This window comes from Euleptes europaea, chromosome 1 (assembly GCF_029931775.1).
Source record: "Euleptes europaea isolate rEulEur1 chromosome 1, rEulEur1.hap1, whole genome shotgun sequence".
Lineage (NCBI taxonomy): Eukaryota > Metazoa > Chordata > Lepidosauria > Squamata > Sphaerodactylidae > Euleptes > Euleptes europaea.
This window is the reverse complement of record NC_079312.1, coordinates 3,111,195-3,129,241: the sequence shown is the minus strand read 5'-3', so window position 1 is coordinate 3,129,241 and position 18,047 is coordinate 3,111,195. Positions and strand designations below refer to the sequence as shown.

Here is an 18,047-nt window from a genome sequence, read left to right as displayed (position 1 = left end):
CTAGGCCACTGCCTCCTGGTCCAAACTGAAGGTGGGCAGGGCGCCCCGACAAACAGCTGAGCTGCCGCCGACTAGGAACGAAAGGAACTTGAGTGAAGAAAACATCTAAGCTATTCCTCTGAAGTAATCTTGCGTGTATCAATCTGACTCTGAGTTTTCCCTCCAAATTCTGCCTTTTTATTGAAAACCAATTTCTGTGAGTTCTGTTCAATAAACCTCCCTGTTTTGTCTGTTTAAGTTAAAAAGTCTTGTGTCATCTTTCTCTCTGAGGTAAATACTGGTGTGGGACTGGAGGAGAAGGAAAATAATCTCACAAATATACTCAGGCCAACGCTTTTCCCTCAGCATATACAGGTGGGCTGAGAGAGTGGGATATTGAAGAGGTTGAAAGTGGGGTGCGTCATACATGTCTCATCCTTTTAATGGAGCCTTAACAGGAACTTATTTACCTGTGTGTTAAGGGCTGTCAAGTCACTTCTGACTTATGGCGGCCCTATGAATTAATGGCCTCCAAAATGTCCTAGTGATAACAGCTTTGCCCTGGTCTTGCAAACTGAAGACATCTTTTTCTGAGTCAATCCATCTCCTGTTCACTCTTTCTCTTTTCCTGCCTCCCATGCCATTAAAAGTTTCAATGACTCATCTCCACCCATAAGCTTCTATTAAAGGGACACGGCATTTTTCTTTTTTATCATCTGTACGTGTATGTGCGTGTATATATACATCTATAAATCAACAATATTTTATCAAGTGTGTCAATTATTTTTGTTGAAACCATCTGGCAACCCTAAGTACTGGTGACATGCAATAGTCTCCCAGGAAAAAGGTGGAGAGGACACAAGTTCTCTGCGGTGTTTCAATTTGGTTTGAGTTAACATTTGCATTTGTGATGATGTTTGAAAGTCAAGAATCTAAGCAGTTGAAACCACTTTCCTCTGGGGTCTCGGGGTACCTTCGATGAGGTCATATTTGAGGATTCTTGTTAAGTACAGCAATTCAAGCCCTCCCTGAGGCAGGTTTGGCCAGGGAGGGCAGGCTATAAGTCACAAAATAAAATAAATAAAAGGCAGTCACCACAGATGTGCTTTTATCCCTTGCAGCTCAATGTGCTTTTGGTGGGTGGGAAAAGAAAAATGCTTGTTTTCAGAATGGCTATACAAAATGAACAGCACACTGGCCATATATATATGAAATTTACTGTGACATATAAATGACAATTTACTGTGCACAAATACAAAGTGACCAAACTAACAAAATCTACCTATACCTAATCCTATCTAAATAAATATATATAAAAGTGTGACATACAAAAATACAAAATGCTTATACAATAGCAAAACGCTTATACCAGGGGTGTCCAAACTTTTTTCAAAGAGAGCCAGATTTGATGAAGTGAACATGTGTGAGGGCCGACCATTTTGCGTGACATTCTTAATTAAATTAATTAAATGCAAATTAACTATTTTATGCAAAGTTTATTGCAAACGGCATACTTCTTATGCCCATAACCACAGACTGCACCACAAAAACCATGGCTACATTCCTTCTTTTCCCCAAAGCTCCTTTCAGCTCACCGGACGCCCCCCAGCTTCTAAATCTCCAACCTTCCTTCTGTAGAGAGGGAGCAGGAACTTTTCCTCCCCCCACCCCCGCCCCGCTCATGTGCCTCTCTGGGACTGTCAACTCTCTCCCTTCAACCATGCCGGGGGTATTCTGTCCTCCCCTCATCTGAGCCAGGAAATAAACTGGTTTTCATTCTCATGGAGTCCAAGATTCAAATACTCTTACATCTCCCGTGCAGGGAGGAATGTGGAGTTTTTCTCCCCATGAGAGCCAGCGTGGTGTAGTGGTTAAGAGCGGTGGTTTGGAGAGGTGGAGTCTGATCTGGAGAACCGGGTCTGATTCCCCCACTCCTCCACATGAGCGGTGGAGGCTAATCTGGTGAGCTGGATTTGTTTCTCCCGCTCCTACACATGGAACCAGCTGGGTGACCTTGGGCTAGTCGCAGCTCTCTTAGCCTTACCTACCTCACAGGGTATCTGTTGTGGGGAGGGCGATTGCAAACCACCCTTAAGTGGTAGAGAAAGTGGGCATATAAAAACCAACTCTTCCCTTCTTCTTTCCTTCTGACCTCTTTGCTCTCTGCTCGGGGCTTTGACCTCTGGAATGAACACGGGTGCCCTCTGCAGACTCGGCCCCGCCTGAACGCGCCTCATTTCCAAACACGATACATGCCAGGAGTCATTTATTTCCCCCACCCCATCCCTTCTTTCGGAGCAGCCACTTGCCTTGGAGAGAACCTGTTGGGGGATCTGACTCCAAACACTCCCCGCCCCAAATCCAGCCCCCTCTCCCCCTGCCTTTCCTTGACTCACAATCCCCCCACTCAAGACCCATCCAGTCTCTTCCCTCCTCCCTCCCACCCACCCCGCAAATCTGGATCCCTCGCGAGGCCTCCGCAATGCAGGAAGGGGCTGCATCTCCCCCCCACCCCAGCCTTCTGCAGAGAGGAAGGAGGAGAGCCAAACGGAGCAGGGGCCCCCCACTCCCAGGCTTTTCAGTGTTTGTGTGTGTGTGTGTGTGTGGGGGGGGTGTCTTTCCTCTCCCGGATTGGGGCCAGCCTCTGACCTCCCTTGCATTTCCCTTCCCCCCCGCCACCTTTCCCACCCTCGAGTCCCCCCCAACCCATCCTCAGGATCCCCCTTGACCCACTCGGGAGGAGCTGCTGCTGCTTTTCCATGCTTCAGAACAACAAAGGCCGTGTCCCCACGCACGGGCTCTGGGTAGGAAGTGGCCTCTCTAGGGTTTCAGACTCGCTGGTTTTCATTCCGGGAGGTGGGGCTGAGACAGCCAATCGAGGCGACCTTCCACCCAAGCGTCGCCCCCTCGGTCGGGGATGCAAAGCACAGGCGCAGCCGCCACGCGCCCCCTTTTCTCTCTCTGCAAAACAGGCTGGGGGGCCGTATTAAACCGGCCCAGGGGCCGCAATTGGCCCCCGGGCTGGACTTTGGACATGACTGGCTTATACTTTTTCAATAGCCTGTGAAGTTACAAAATGTAACGTTCTGCGGCAATGTATCAGGACTGTTCAAAGCAACCATTCATGCTGCATCTTAAAGGTGACAAATACATATTGTTCAAAATATTCTTGAATGACAAAAATTACTCATGGATAGGATAGGTCGTCTGGTAAAACCTATTTTAATATTATTTTTCTTCAGTCACATATAGATTAATTGCTGCTGTGTTGTAAATAGCTTCCCAGCTTGCCCAGGCTGTAATTGACAAGATTAACTGCTGCGCTGTTGCCCTTAGCATTCCAGCTTTTGGTATTCTTTGATGTAATGTCCAGAAGTGCATAGTAGCTATCCTTCCATGGAGGTCATTTTGCTCTCTTTCCTTCATCATATGCCTTTGTTTCACTCTCTCCCATTCTAATCCTCCCCCCTTATTTATCAGCTCAATTCCTCATTCTTGGTTGACAACTTCAAATGTACTTAATGGTAGTATAGCAGGAAGCCCTTGTTAAGAACAGACACTGGTGGGAAGTGTTAATATTTCCCCATGATCCATCAAAGTAGAAAATGGATACTTCTCCTCTTTATGAGCATGGTAATGGAATGCTAATCTGTATTCGTGGTCACAGGCATGGAACAGGTTAGAACTCCTGCTCCCTGCCCCCCCATTAGATTTAATTATATTTTAAACACTGTTTAGGCTGTGGGTGGTTGTCATATTGGTGGGATATCTAATATCGCTTTGTAAACACTGCTACTGTAGCTTCATGCTTTATGAGCATTCTATTTACAACCTATAGCATTAAGCTTCATGCTATATGACAAATGAAATAATATTTTCCAAAAATGTCAATTAAATCAGTTCCAATGATCCTAGTCCTTCTCATCCAGCACCACTACATGTCATAGTTCTCTCAGACTCTCTCAGCCCCCCCCCCTCACAAAGTGCCTGTTGCGGGGAGAGAAAGGGATTGTGATTGAAAAGTGCTTTGAGAAAAGCGGGGTATAAAAACCAGTTTCCAATTTTCCAATTCCACAAATGTATGCATGTATAGAAGTTACAAAATTGGACACGTGTTTGGATCACATGGGGGCAGTGGGGCTTCCTGGCAGCCCTGCCTGACTCCTGGGGTGGCAAAAGAAAAGCAGGAGCTCTGTTAAGCTGACATGGCAGGCACAGATGTAAGAAGTTGCAGACAGATCTCCGGAAGGGGTTGGATTTTCTCCAAGAAGTGTTCACTTCCCTATCCAGCGCTGAATTCATTGCGAAGAATTATTTAATTTGCACCCGATCAAGAGATGTGTTCTAAACTCAGCTCTTGGAGAGTTGAAGCCTCATAAGCTGAATTCTGCTGCAGAATCATCCCCCATTAGCACAAGGAAATATTATTTGTCAGAAATTAGATATTTGGTCAGATATCACAGCTCAGATATCAGATATTTGGCCAGCAGAACAAACAGAGAACTTTTTGGAGTTACTGGTTTTATTTAAACTAAAGCATAACTTTTATTAGGCAAGAACTTGAGAAATATAAACAGGTGCAAATTAATCCTACAAGTACAGAAAAATGCATGCAATAAAAATAGATCTTGTAACATTTCTCAAACTTAGCTAAATATAGAAGCATTAGAGTTCTCTAAGATTAAGACAAATGACATTTTCAGCTGATTGGCAGAACACTATGAAAAATAGGAAGCTCAGCACACAAGATACATTCCACCTAATGTAAAATCTTCACTGACTGAAGGTCACCAGCCTAATTAGACCTAAACGGCACTTTTTAAAAAAGGCCTGAGAAAGTATTTTTCATGAGATGGCTATGGCCTTCTACCTTGCTCAGAATGAGCTCATAAGTACGTGTTGAGTGATCATTTGTATCTGTGCTGTTATCACTTATTATGATAGCCAATCAGATACTTAGAAGTAGTCACATTATTGTGAGAATCAACTTTAGAGAATGATCAGATAGATAAATTTTAACTATAAATATACATGGTTGTGAAAAGCAAATCAGATTTCTTTGAATTGAATCTCAGGATGCAGAGGTTGAACAGTCAGATTGTCCAGGTCACAAGCCCTTGCCTATTTGCCTTCAGCCGGGCAGGGTGTGACATGGACACTCAGGAAGGGCTGCTGTCTTGGGAAAGTCCAGAGATTTGGGGGAAGTACTTAGAGAAGGCCGTGTTTAGGGAGGGAAAGGAACTCACACGGGATGAGATACCTTAGGTCTGCCATTTGGTCTTTGTTTTCTGGAGATCAGGCGTAATGCCAGAAGAACTCCAAGACCCACCTTGAGGTTGGCAACCATATGAAACTCATATGTGCGGTGCAATGGAGTGCCACAGACATCACAGGCCTCCCACTCACTAAGAATTTCCTCTCTGTCCTCAAGCACTGAAAAGGAGGGGGGTCAAATAGGTGCAGTTGAGTAGGTGTCGGCTACACCCCTTTCTACAACTCTGAGGAATGTCAGCAGGAGCCCCTCTCTGGTTAGTGAGCATTGGTTTGGGTTCTGGCACATTCACTAGGCAATCTGGGATTTGCAGAGAGGCACTTGTCCTTCCTCCACAGAGCGTCCAAGAGGGGTGAACCATTGAGGCTGACGGTGTAGCTGTGCTGTGGCTTCCAGGTTCTCAAAATTTGGCTGTTAACCATTGAAACCTTTTATATAATTATACAAAATTATGGAACATATTACACTGCTTTACTGCACTGCTTTGTAATTTCATAAGCCATTTTATACATCCTTCTAAACTCCCAAGTATTTCTATGGTTTCTCTCCTGTGTGAATTCTTTGATGGGACAAGAAGTTTTGATTGTGACGGAAGCTTTTCCCACACTCCAGGCATTTATATGGTTTCTCTCCTGTGTGAATTCTTTGATGGGACAAGAAGTTTTTATTGTAACGGAAGCTTTTCCCACACTCCAGGCATTTATATGGTTTCTCCCCCGTGTGAATTCTTTGATGGACAGTAAAATGTACTCTTTTTCTGAAGCTGCTTCCACATGCCAGGCAGTTATATGGTTTCTCTCCTGTATGAATTCTTTGATGATCAGTAAGGTGTGATCTCTGATTGAAGCTTTTCCCACACTCCAGGCATATATATGATTTCACCGCTGTGTGAATTCTTTGATGGACAGTACGTTGTCCACTATCAGTGAAGCTTTTTCCACACTCCAGGCATTCATATGGTTTCTCCCCTGTGTGACTTCTTTGATGGATAGTTAGGCTGTCTGTCCGACTGAAGCATTTCCCACACTCCAGGCATTTATGTGGTTTCTCCCCTGTGTGAATTCTTTGATGGGAATACAAGCTTTTCCTGTGACCGAAGCTTTTCCCACATGCCAGGCATTTATATGGTTTCTCTCCTGTGTGAATTCTTTGATGGGAAGTAAGGTGTCCACTATCACTGAAGCTTTTTCCACACTCCAGGCATTCATATGGTTTCTCCCCTGTGTGAATTCTTTGATGGATAGTACGGTGTGAACTCCGACTGAAGCTTTTTCCACACTCCAGGCATTCATATGGTTTCTTCCCTGTGTGAATTCTTTGATGGGAAGACAAGGTTGTACTCTGACTGAAGCATTTCCCACACTCCAAACATTCATATGGTTTCTCCTTGGTGTGAATTCTCTGATGGGAAGACAAGCTTGTAGTGTGACTGAAGCTTTTCCCACACTCCAGGCATTCATATGGTTTCTCCCCTGTGTGAATTCTTTGATGGATAGTTAGGCTGTCTGTCCGACTGAAGCATTTCCCACACTCCAGGCATTTATGTGGTTTCTCCCCTGTGTGAATTCTTTGATGGGAATACAAGCTTTTCCTGTGGCGGAAGTTTTTTCCACACTTCAGGCATTTATATGGTTTCTCCCCTGTGTGAATTCTTTGATGGACAGTAAGGCTTCCATTGTGACTGAAGCTCTTCCCACACTCGAGGCATTCATATGGTTTCTTCCCTGTGTGAATTCTTTGATGGGAAGACAAGCTTTTAGTGTGACTGAAGCTTTCCCCACACACCAAACATTCATATGTTTTCTTCCTTTTGTGAATTCTTTGATGGACAGTAACACTTCCCTTGTGCCTAAAGCTTTTTCCACACTCCAGGCATTCATATGGTTTCTCTCCTGTGTGAATTCTTTGATGGGGAATTAGACTGTCTCTCCGGCTGAAGCTTTTCCCACATTCTAGACATTTGTATGGTTTCTCACCTGTATGAATTCTTTTATGAGAAGTAAGGCGTCCACTCTCACTGAAACATTTCCCACACTCCAGGCATTTATATGGTTTCTCACCTGTATGAATTCTTTGATGGACAGTAAGGTGGCCACTTTTACTGACGCTGATTCCACATTCCAGGCATTTACATGGTTTCTCCTTATGAAATCTTTGATGGGAAGCAAGATTGTCATCTTTGATGGGAAGTAAGATTTTTCCACACACTAGCCACTTACATGGGTTCTCCTCCTCATGAATTCTTTGCTGGGAAATAAGGTGTGCACTCCAATTGAAACTTTTTCCACATTCCAAGTATTGATATGGTTTCTCACCTGTGTGAATCCTTTGATGGGAAGTCTGTATATCTTTTCGCCTAAAGCTTTTTCCATACTCCAGGTATTTACATATTTTCTTTTTGTCATAGGTGTTCCACTGAATATTAGCAATGTCCCTACTTGCAGGGTGCTTATTTTTATTCTGTCCTTTGTAGATTTTTGGCATTAAAGAGTCATCCCCCTGAAAAAGACCAGAAGTATTTCTCCCTTGATATGGATGCCTTCCTTGTTCATCTGTTGACTCCCACACGTCTCCTGCTGAAAGAGAGAGAAACCTGATGTGATGATGACCACTCAGATGAGTAAGGTACCTGGGGTGATTTTTATCTGTACAACGAACCTAGAACCCAACAAAACCGTTCCTCTAATAAAAGCTCTAAGATAGCTAGATCTTGTGCAGTAAATAGTTATTAACCGTTTGTTACCGAATAGGCAAGAAATTGATTTAACTTAAATAATTCATTTGGGATAAGGCCTACCCCAGGGGCCTTCCCAAAACAGAGGCAGCGGTTCAAACCTTCAACATGAGAAGGGGTCACCTCAGGCCAAGTTGAGAGAGGACTGACAGATTCAGCTATCTCAAGAGTAGATAATTCCCAAGAAATAATGAACAGATTCTTAAAACATGACTCCCAGACTTCTGACTGAATACAAATCAAAATGCTATCATGGGCTCCAATGCCCCTTTTAATAATAGCCCAGGATGTCGAATTATCGTTGGATTTCATGCCAGGTTTAGGTGCCCACATTTCCAGCATATGTTTTCTTTCTGCTCACGCTATAATAAACCTCAGTAGTATGGTATAGATTGCTATGGCTTATGCAGCAACTTGCTTGGCCAGTTGTAATATTCCAGGTTTGTTATCTGGGAAGAGGGTTGGTCTTCAGAGGTCCTTCTGGACTCTAAATGGTGAAGAAATACATAGATAGCCATGACCATTTCACCTCTCAAGTCCTCTCTTCCTCACACATGGACATCAGCAAATAGAGTAGCCCCAGCACCTGTTAATCATTTCCCCCTGAATTATTGAGGTTGGGGACTCACAGCTCTGTTCACACCCTGCCACCATTTATTCATACCCTCAAAATATGTAAACAGACCAAGATATTAGCCTCTGGGTATGGTTTGAAATGTTCATCAATCCAATTATGTCTAGCTTTCCAGACAGAGATAGATATAGCCACACTACTTTGTTATTAGATGATCGTTTCAAAGATATTACCTATGAGGTCGTGAGATTATGTGCCAGGGCATGTGTAATAAGGCAGAAGAAGCTGTCATAATGTCTTTCATGTTAAACAGATCATTTTATCAACTGTTGTTGTAACTAAATTTCGATTTACTTGATCAAATATTAGACATTTTTAAATTATTTATGATATTTCTTTTTGTGTAAGCTGGTCATTGACCGTAATAAATAAATAAATGATGATGACGACGATGACCAAGATATATTACAAAGTTTTTTCCCATTGAGTTTTCGAACTGTTTTCCCCATTCCAGCATTTGGGATCTTTGGTTACAAATGCTTTTCTTTCCAGTGAGCTTTCAACTGCTCTTCACCACACCTTCACTCAGCCAGACAACGCTCAATTCTCCCACTGCTCTCTAACTGCCCACTTAACAGCTCTTTTCCAACTGTCTCTTCCTACCAATCGGTCAGAGGTGGAACACAACCTGTCCGTTGAATAAGTGAACTTTTTTCTGAGGTCGAGCAACTTGAGACCAACGCCGGCAGCATAAACCCCTCATTCCTGGTGGCAAAAAGGGCCTGTATGGGGTCATTTTACCATAGTTTCCCCCACCAGGGCCAAAATGACCCATCCTCAGAAGGGCACCGCACCATTTAGAAATATAACTCACATCCTCTGATGTTGAGAGGCTGCTCAGCAGGATACTACGATCAAGAGTATCATAGGCCGCTGAGAGATCCAGCAGAACTAGCACGGTAACATTCCCCATCTAGTTATCAATAGAGGTCAACAAATGAGGCGACCAAAGCAGTTTCCGTTCCAAATCCTGGCCTGAAGCCAGATTGAAAAGAATGGAAGATTGGAGACTGGCTGAATGTTTTCAAACATGGTAGGGCATGGGGTGGATTTTTTTTAAAAAGTCCAGTCTATATGTCACATTAGCTCCAGCGCCCTTTGTTTTAGCAATTAAAAACAGAAACAAAGCAGGAATGGGAAAAAACTAAAGAGTCAAGCTTATATTGAAAAAGAGAAGCTGGGTATGTTTAGCCTGAAGAGGAGAAGACTGAGGTGATATGACAACCATCTTCAAGTACTTGAGGGGCTGTCATATAGAGGATGGTGCTGAGTTGTTTTCTGCTGCCCCTGGAGGTTGGACCAGAACCAACAGGTTGGAATTAAATCAAAAGTGTTTCCATCTAGACCAGTGGTTCCCAACCTTTTTTTGACCAGGGACCACTAGGACCTTTTTGTTCGGTGCAGGGACCCCAAGGTTCAAAATAAAAATTCCGAGAATTTGAAAATAAACTTTAATCATAACTGTTAGTTAAACATTAAACTTAGAATAATATTTAAATATATATATTTTATAATAGAGAACTTTTAATTGAAAATATTAATTTATTATGGGTTTATAACTTTGTTTTGCGGATCTTAATTTAGTTCTTGCGGACCCCTGGGGGTCCGTGGACCCCTGGTTGGGAACCAGTGATCTAGACATTAGGAAGAATTTTTTAACAGAGCGGTTCCTCAGTGGAACAGGCTTCCTTGGGAGGTGGTGAGTTCTCCTTTCTTGGAGGTTTTTAAGCAGAGTCTAGATGGCCATCCGTCAGCAATGCTGATTCTATGACCTTAGGCAGATCATGAGAGGGAGGGCATCTTGGCCATCTTCTGGGCATGGAGTAGAGATCACTAGGGCTGTGGTGGTGGGGAGGTAGTTGTGAATTTCCTGCATTGTGCAGGGGGCTGGACTAGATGACCCTGGTGATCCCTTTTAACTCTATGATTCTATTATTCTAAGCCAGTCTCACATATGGCAATTCACTCTTCAATTCACCTTGAGCTGCACAAAGAGGGCAACTGCTAATCTTGCATCACCTCCAAAGAGAGAAGGACTCCTGCCTCGCACAAGAGCCAGCAGTTCATATGCTGCCCTTTCCTTGTCCACTGCAGGATCTGCTGGGGAGCCCCCCCCCCCCCCCGCAACTAAAACCCCCTCTGCCCATTTCTTGGGCTGCTCCATACAGCATTCAATCAGCTGTTGTCCAGAAGAGAGGAATCCTGGCTAGGGTTTCAAACATGCAGGGAAACCTGGGATTTCCTCTGTAAAAGACTGGATTTTAGATTGTCAGGCTCGGACAAATAGAGTGTGGCAATCATTTACAACTCTGCTCTGTGCTTGATGGGAGGGGGAAGTGTTTGCACTAGAGTTCAAGTATCTGCTGTAAAGCACATTGCTCTGCAAGGACAATATCCCAGGATCACGGCTTGGAGTCTTCAGTTAAAAGGATCTCAGGAGAAACAGGGGTGGGAAACACCCTTGCCAGAGAGGAGAAAACTTGGCTGGGTATGCAAAAGTGATCTGACTTTGGAGAAGGAAATCACCTATTTTCATCAGTTCAAGATCTACAAGGCACCATTTCAGCATTCATACCTCATCCAAGCCTGGTTGTCCACTGTGTAAACATATTTATGGACTTGATGGGCCTTGGTCTGATCCAGCATGGCTTTTCTTAGGTGCTTATGTTCTTATGAGGACAAACTCAACAAGTGAGGATTAAAAAGGCCACAGAAATCCACCAGCCCTTGGAAAGAAGTTCAGGCCCAAAATAAATATCTAAGCAGCTACCTGCCAGTCCATCCTCTTCTTCAGAGGTCAGGAGAAACAGGTCTTCCTCTTCCAGCCAGGATATGAGGTCAGGTTTGTCAATCTTGGGTCCTTGTATCAAAGACAAAAACACAATTGTAAGTATTCTTTGTGCACATAACTTCAGCAATTCAATCTTTTGGGGTAGGTGGAGCTGAGAGAGTTCAGAGAGAACCTTGACTAGCCCAAGGTCACCCAGCAGGCTTCATGTGTTGGAGAGGGGAAACAAACCCGGTTCTCCAGATTAGAATCCACCGCTCTTAACCACTACACCACGCTGGCTTTGTCTCTCCAGAACTCTGTCCCTCCACATACAAAACAGGCAACTAATGGGGCGGGCTGCTTACTCCTTCCTCAGGTCTGATTTAAATGCGAGCGAAGAACAAAAAAAGGTCCCTCCACACCCACATCTCAGCTTAGGACCGGCAAGGCCCAGACTGGAGAGAAGCCCCTCCTTCTACTGCCCCACCTTCTCCTGACCAGACACAGGACTGCCAGGCAAGGGTTCCCCTCCTTGCAGAGGGAGCCCAGGACCCCTCCCACGTCACAGGAAGGATCATAGAGGACAGCAGAGATCAGCCTTTGGGCCCAGGAGGACTGCCTGACTACGTCCTTCCTCTTCAGGAACTTCCTCCCTGCAAGATGGAGACCGCTCAGCAGAAAAAGATCCTCACCCACAGAGGTCACGTTCCCAAAATTTTCCAGCATGACTTCCTTGTACAGAGCTCTCTGAGAGGAGCGCAGCAGGGCCCACTCCTCCAGGGTGAAGTACACAGCCACCTCCTCAAAGGACACCACGCCCTGCAAGAAGAGGAAAGCATTTCTTTACATGAGTAGAAAGCTGGTCAGGGGGAGGGGGAACATACAGTCAATTAAAGCTAGAAGAGCAGCACAAACAAGAGAAGATCCCCCAGTACATTTGGTTCCCCCCTTCCCAGTCTTGGTTGGCTGTTTCTTGTGGCCAGAGATGTCCATATGGAAAAGGGAGGACCCAACTGTTTCTGTGGGATATTCTTGGGCCAGTATTCTTTCACAGTCCCTGCTTGGGCCTCTCTGCGGAGGCCATTCTGGACAGGCCGGTCCTGCCTCCTCAGTGGGCCACGAGAGCCAAGGGCAAGAAGCCCCCTCCTCTGAGCCTTCCCACAGAGTAGCAAGCTTCCCTGCCCTCCACCACACATCGCCTCAAGGACACCCCCTTACCTGAGCCGGCTGCATGGCGTCTCTTCTCCCTTCACTACACACAGGAGATGGTGGAGAAAGCATCTGGGGTATCTTTCCGTTGTTGCCTGGGAGAGAGAGGAATAAAGAGTGTGGGAAACCTGTTTTCCTAGACACATTTTCTGTGCCAGTCCCTGGAGGGTACCTCTATCCAGGCTGGATTCGTGGCACAATATAAAAAACTGGATTTGATCAATGAAGAGTACTGGTAAATGAATTTTGACCCCAAGCCTCTCTCTTGCTCAAACAGCCACTCTCTAGGGAGGGGGAAGTCCATCTCCCCTCTTTGAAATGCTTCCTCCCCAACTCTGCAAATCCATTCTGGGGGGTTGAATTCCTGGCCCTGCCTGCAGCTGCACAGTTCCCTCCTCCCATGAAGGAAGCCAAAATCTTTCTGCTTGCCCCACCCCCTAGTTTACTGGGAATGAGGAAGCAGAGTCCTGAGACGATAGGATGGACTAAGACCCCAAGATCCTTTTCACACACACTACTTGTCTGAACAGTAGTGTGTGTGAAAAGGATCTTGGGGTCTTAGTGGACCAAACACTGAACATGAGACAGCAGTCTGATGCGGTAGCTAAAAAGGCAAATGCGGTCTTGGGCTGCATCAACAGAAGTATAGTGTCCAGATCACGCGAAGTGATGGTATCACTTTACTCCGCTCTGGTTAGACCTCAACTAGAGTACTGTGTTCAGTTTTGGGCACCACAATTTAAGAAAGATGTAGACAAGCTGGAACGTATCCAGAGGAGGGCAACAAAGATGGTGAGGGGTCTGGACAAGTCCTATGAGGAAAGGTTGAAGGAGCTGGGTATGTTTAGCCTGAAGAGGGAATATGATAACCATGTTCAAGTACTTGAGGGGCTGTCATATAGAGGATGGTGCTGAGTTGTTTTCTGTGGCCCAAGAAGGTCGGACCAGAACCAATGGGTTGAAATTAAATCAAAAGAGTTTCTGTCTAGACATTAGGAAGACTTTTCTAACAGTTAAAGCGGTTCCTCAGTGGAACAGGCTTCCTCGGGAGGTGGTAAGCTCTTTTTCCCTGGAGGTTTTTAAGAAGAGGTTAAATGGCCATCTGTCAGCAATGCTGATTCTGTGACCATAGGCAGATGATGAGAGGGAGGGCATCTTGGCCATCTTCTGGTCACTAGGGGTGTGGGGGGGGGGGAGGAAGTAGTTGTGAATTTCCTGCATTGTGCAGGGGGTTGGACTTGATGACCCTGGTGGTCCCTTCCAACTCTATGATTCTATGACTGTGTGACTCAGGGCTGCAAATGGGTGAGGCCAGGTAGGAATGAAAGTCTCCCCGCATTGAGAAAACTAGCCCCCAAGGAAATGGTTTCTGCCGTCTGTGCCAGCCATTATGCTTTTCTGTTGCAGGGAGATTTTCAGAGGGAAAACATGTTCCTGCACCCGCAGTCTCAAGTGAATTCTCCCCCAGGCTCCCAGCAGTGCCCGGCCCCCTCCCAACATGCTACTGGGCTTTTTTCGCTGGTTTATTAAATCAGCAATCAAATATCATAACCTGAATCAGTTTGCAAAACCTGAGCAAGGCTGCTAATGATATGAGGTTTTGGAGGTGATTAATTCATAGGGTCGGCAGAAGTCAGAAGCGACTTGGCGTCACTTATGCACACATAGTCTGATAGGCTGGGGTCCCCAATGTGGTTCCCGTGGGTGCCATCATGCCCACTAACTCCTTTTCTGGCACCCACAAAATGTTTTTAGAAAGGGGGGGGCAAGGTAAGGCTTTTGTCCGGCAAGGATTCTGATTGACTACTGGAGATTTGATTGGCGGCGCAGATTTTTTTAAATGTTGCTCTGGCAGCAGCTGCCACCACAGCACAAGGATCTGCACTGTGTTCCTCAAGTCAAGCTGTGGCAATCGTTTTCTGGTTGGCTCCGCCTCCTGCGGCAGCCCTTTTGTGGATGCTGCCACCATGCCGGGTCAGAATTCCTGGAGGCTCAAGAAGGTTGGGGACCCCTGCGATGGACGCCTGGTGGGATGGATACAACCATATTCAATTACTGGTTAGAACACACACAAAAATACCTTTACCACGCTTTTCCATGGCACGGGAAAGAAAGAAAGCACCAAAACACACACACACACACACACACAACCTTTACCACACCTTTCCATGGCAGGGGAAAGAAAGCACAAAAAAATACCTTTACCACACCTTTCCATGTAAGGGGAAAGAAAATTGGCAGCCATCTGGGGGATGGGGGTGGGCAGTGGAATTGGAAAAGGCAGCCATGTGGCTTGGGTGCGAAATTCAGGACCACAGCTTTGGGAAAGATTGCAGAAAAGCCAAAGGAGCTCCAGGAGGAGCTGCAACAGCAGGAACAAAAATACACGTCCCTGAAACCTCAAGCCCAGAGCAAACTGTAAAAAGTCTCAAACTCCCCTTCCTCCTGCCTCTCTTGCCTAATGCTCCTCTGGAACCTCAGGCCACTTGAGCCCAACCAACTTCCCAAGGCGCCGGGTCGGATCTGCCCTCCGGCCCATGCGGGGACCTCGTGGCTCTGCACAAAGCGGGGGGCGGGCTCCCTGGGGAAGAAGAAGGGAGCCGGGGGGGGGATTGGAGGCTTTTTCTCTCCCCCCTTCTTCTCCCCTCCTTTCTCTCCGGTTTAGGTCTTGCATTGAAGCCCCCAACCCATCATTCCCCCCCAAAAAAGCCCTTCCTTTTTGTGCTCACCGGACCCCTCCGAGCCATTCAAGCGGCAGCCCTGCAAAGACAAAGGCGGGTCCAGCGAGGGGGAGGGGACAGGAAAGGGCTTCCCCCGTGTCCCCCCCCTCCCATGTGACCCTCTAGGATTGACCCACCTCCCCTCTTTAACCCTTCGAGAGCCTTTCAGCTGGGCAAGAGACCCAGGCGAGACCAGGCAGGCCGAGAGCATCTCTGGCCAAAGGGAGAGAAAAAGGAAGAGCTTTTTTGGCAGGGGGGGAATGATGGGTTGGGGGCTTCAATGCAAGACCTAAACCAGAGAGAAAGGGGGGAGAGAGAGAAAGCCTCCGCCCCCATCTCCCCTGCCTCCCTCCTTCTGCACCAGGGACACCCCCCCCCCTTTGTGCAGAGCCACAAGGTCCCTGCATGGGCTGGATGGCAGGATCCGAACCCAGCCCTTTGGGAAGTAGGACGGGTTCAAGTGGCCTGGGGTTCCAGAGGCACTTTTAGGCAGGAGATGCAGGCGGAGGAAGAGAAGGGGTTTGGGACTTTTTACTGTTTGCTGTGGGTTTGAGCTTTCGGGATGTCAATTTGTGTTCCCCTCTCCCCGCGCCCCCCTTTTGTGAAGTATTCAGGCTCCTCCAGGAGTTTCCCTTAGCTTTTCTCCAATCTTTGCCAAACATTCTTTGCTGTGGTGCTGAATTTCGCACCCAAGCCACATGGCTGCCTTTTCCAATTCCATTGCCCACCCCCCAGATGGCTGCCAATTTTGTTTCCCCTGCCATGGAAAGGTGTGGTAAAGGTATTTTTTTGGTGCTCTAACCAGTAGTTGAATATGGTTGTGTCCGTCCCACCAGGCGTCCATCGCAGGGGTCCCCAACCATCTTGAGCCTCCAGGAATTCTGACCCGGCCTGGTGGCAGCATCCACAAAAGGGCTGCCGCAGGAGGCAGAACCAACAGCTTGACTTGAGGAACACAGTGCAGATCCTTGTGCTGTGGTGGCAGCTGCTGCCAGAGCAACATTTTAAATAATCTGCACCGCCAATCAAATCTCCAGTAGTCAATCAGAATCCTTGTTGGACAAAAGCCTTACCTTGCCCCCCCCCTTTCTAAAACCATTTTTTGGGTGCCAGAAAAAGAGTTAGTGGGTATGATGGCACCCACGGGCACCACGCTGGGGACCGCTAGTCTATCGGGTTGTGTGTGTGTGCAAGTGCTGCCAAGTTGTTTCTGACGATCATATGGATTAATGACCTCCAAAACCTCTTATCATTAGCAGCCTTGCTCAGGTCTTGCAAACTGAACCAGGTGATACTGATACAAAGGTATACGATTGCTGATTTTATAAGCCAATGAAAAAAGCCCCAGTAGCGTGTTGGGAGGGGGATGGCCACGGCTGGGGGGGTGGGGTCTAGGGGAGGTAGAAGGCAGGGAAATCTGCAATGCGGAAGCCCCTTTGTCCTTGGATAGTATCTGCACGGCAGCAACAACGGGAGAATCCCAGAAGCCTTTCGCCTTGTAGAAAAGGCCTTGGATGGTTTTCCCACTTCTTTGCTGGGAATGCGTGAAGGGGAGTTTTCCCTCCAAGCCCCTACAGCTTATGAACCACAGTTCCTTCTTCAGGGAAAAGCATAATGGCCAGCACAGGCAAAGAAGGCAGGAACCCTTTCCTTGGAGGGTTAGCTTTCTCAGTGCGGGGGGACCTTCAATCCTAGCTGGCCTCTCCTATCTGCAGCCCTGAGTCATGCAGTTCATCCCGTCCGCTCAGATCTGTGCTGCTTCATTCCCAGCACATCTCGGAGGCGTTGTGGGGCAAGCCAGAAGATCTTGGCTTCTCTCATAGGCTTCCCTTGTAGAATTGAGGAGGAAGCCTTCTTTTATCAAATCCAGTTTCTTCGATTGTGCCCCGAATCCAGTCTGGATAGAGGTTCCCTCCAGGGACTGCCACAGAACATGTATCTAGAAAAAAAAATCCTCTTACTTCCTCTCCCTTCCAGGCAGCAGCGGAAAGACACCCAGGATGTTTTCTCCACCATCTCCTCTGTGTGGTGAAGGGAGGCACTCCTTATTCACGAGGGAACCTTCCTTCTCACGAGGCAATCATTTATAATGGATCAAATTTTTACCAGCCACAACTTAAATGTTGTGCATAGACTCCACTCTTGTGGCTCTCTCACTCGCTTTGACCTAGAGCCAGTGTGGTGTAGTGGTTAAAAGCAGTGGTTTGGAGCGGTGGACTCTTCATCTGGAGAACCGGGTTTGATTCCCCCCTCCTCCATGTGAGCTGTGGACACTAATCTGGTGAACTGGGTTGGTTTCCTCATTCCTCCACATGAAGCCAGCTGGGTGACATTGGGCTAGTTACTGCTCTCTTGGAACTCTCCCAGCCCCACCTACCTCACAGGGTGTCTGTTGTGGGGAGGGAAAGGGAAAGTGATTGTAAGCCAGTTTGATTCTTATGTTGTAGAGAAAGTCAGCATATAAAAAACCAACTCTTCTTCTCTCTAGTTTGCCTCCCCAATCATTTTTTTTCCTCTTCCCCATTCCCCTCTTAACTTTCTGATCGCTGTCTGTAGCATACATGCATGGCCTTATCATTTTCTCCTGTTATCTTATTCTCCCTTGCCTTCCCAGTCTAGTCCCACCCCCACTCCCAGCTTTCATCTCCAATAACTTTTAACACTTATGTAGGGAGGAAAGGAGCCATGCTATCCATTCTCCTATCCTTGTGCATCCCATACAACTCTCC

General features: G+C 46.6%; 1 protein-coding gene across 1 annotated transcript; it reads right to left on the bottom strand.

Annotated features, from left to right (window-relative positions):
* On the bottom strand, positions 1–16,181 carry LOC130493420 (zinc finger protein OZF-like). The gene is made up of 8 exons (XM_056867156.1): positions 16,121–16,181; positions 15,456–15,531; positions 15,100–15,179; positions 11,877–12,042; positions 7,080–7,403; positions 6,163–6,995; positions 5,926–6,000; positions 1–71 (listed from the first exon to the last, which is right to left on the bottom strand). The coding sequence occupies exons 1-8, from the start codon at positions 16,179–16,181 to the stop codon at positions 1–3; spliced, it is 1,686 nt and encodes a 561-aa protein (XP_056723134.1).
* Between the last annotated feature and the right edge of the window lie 1,866 nt (positions 16,182–18,047).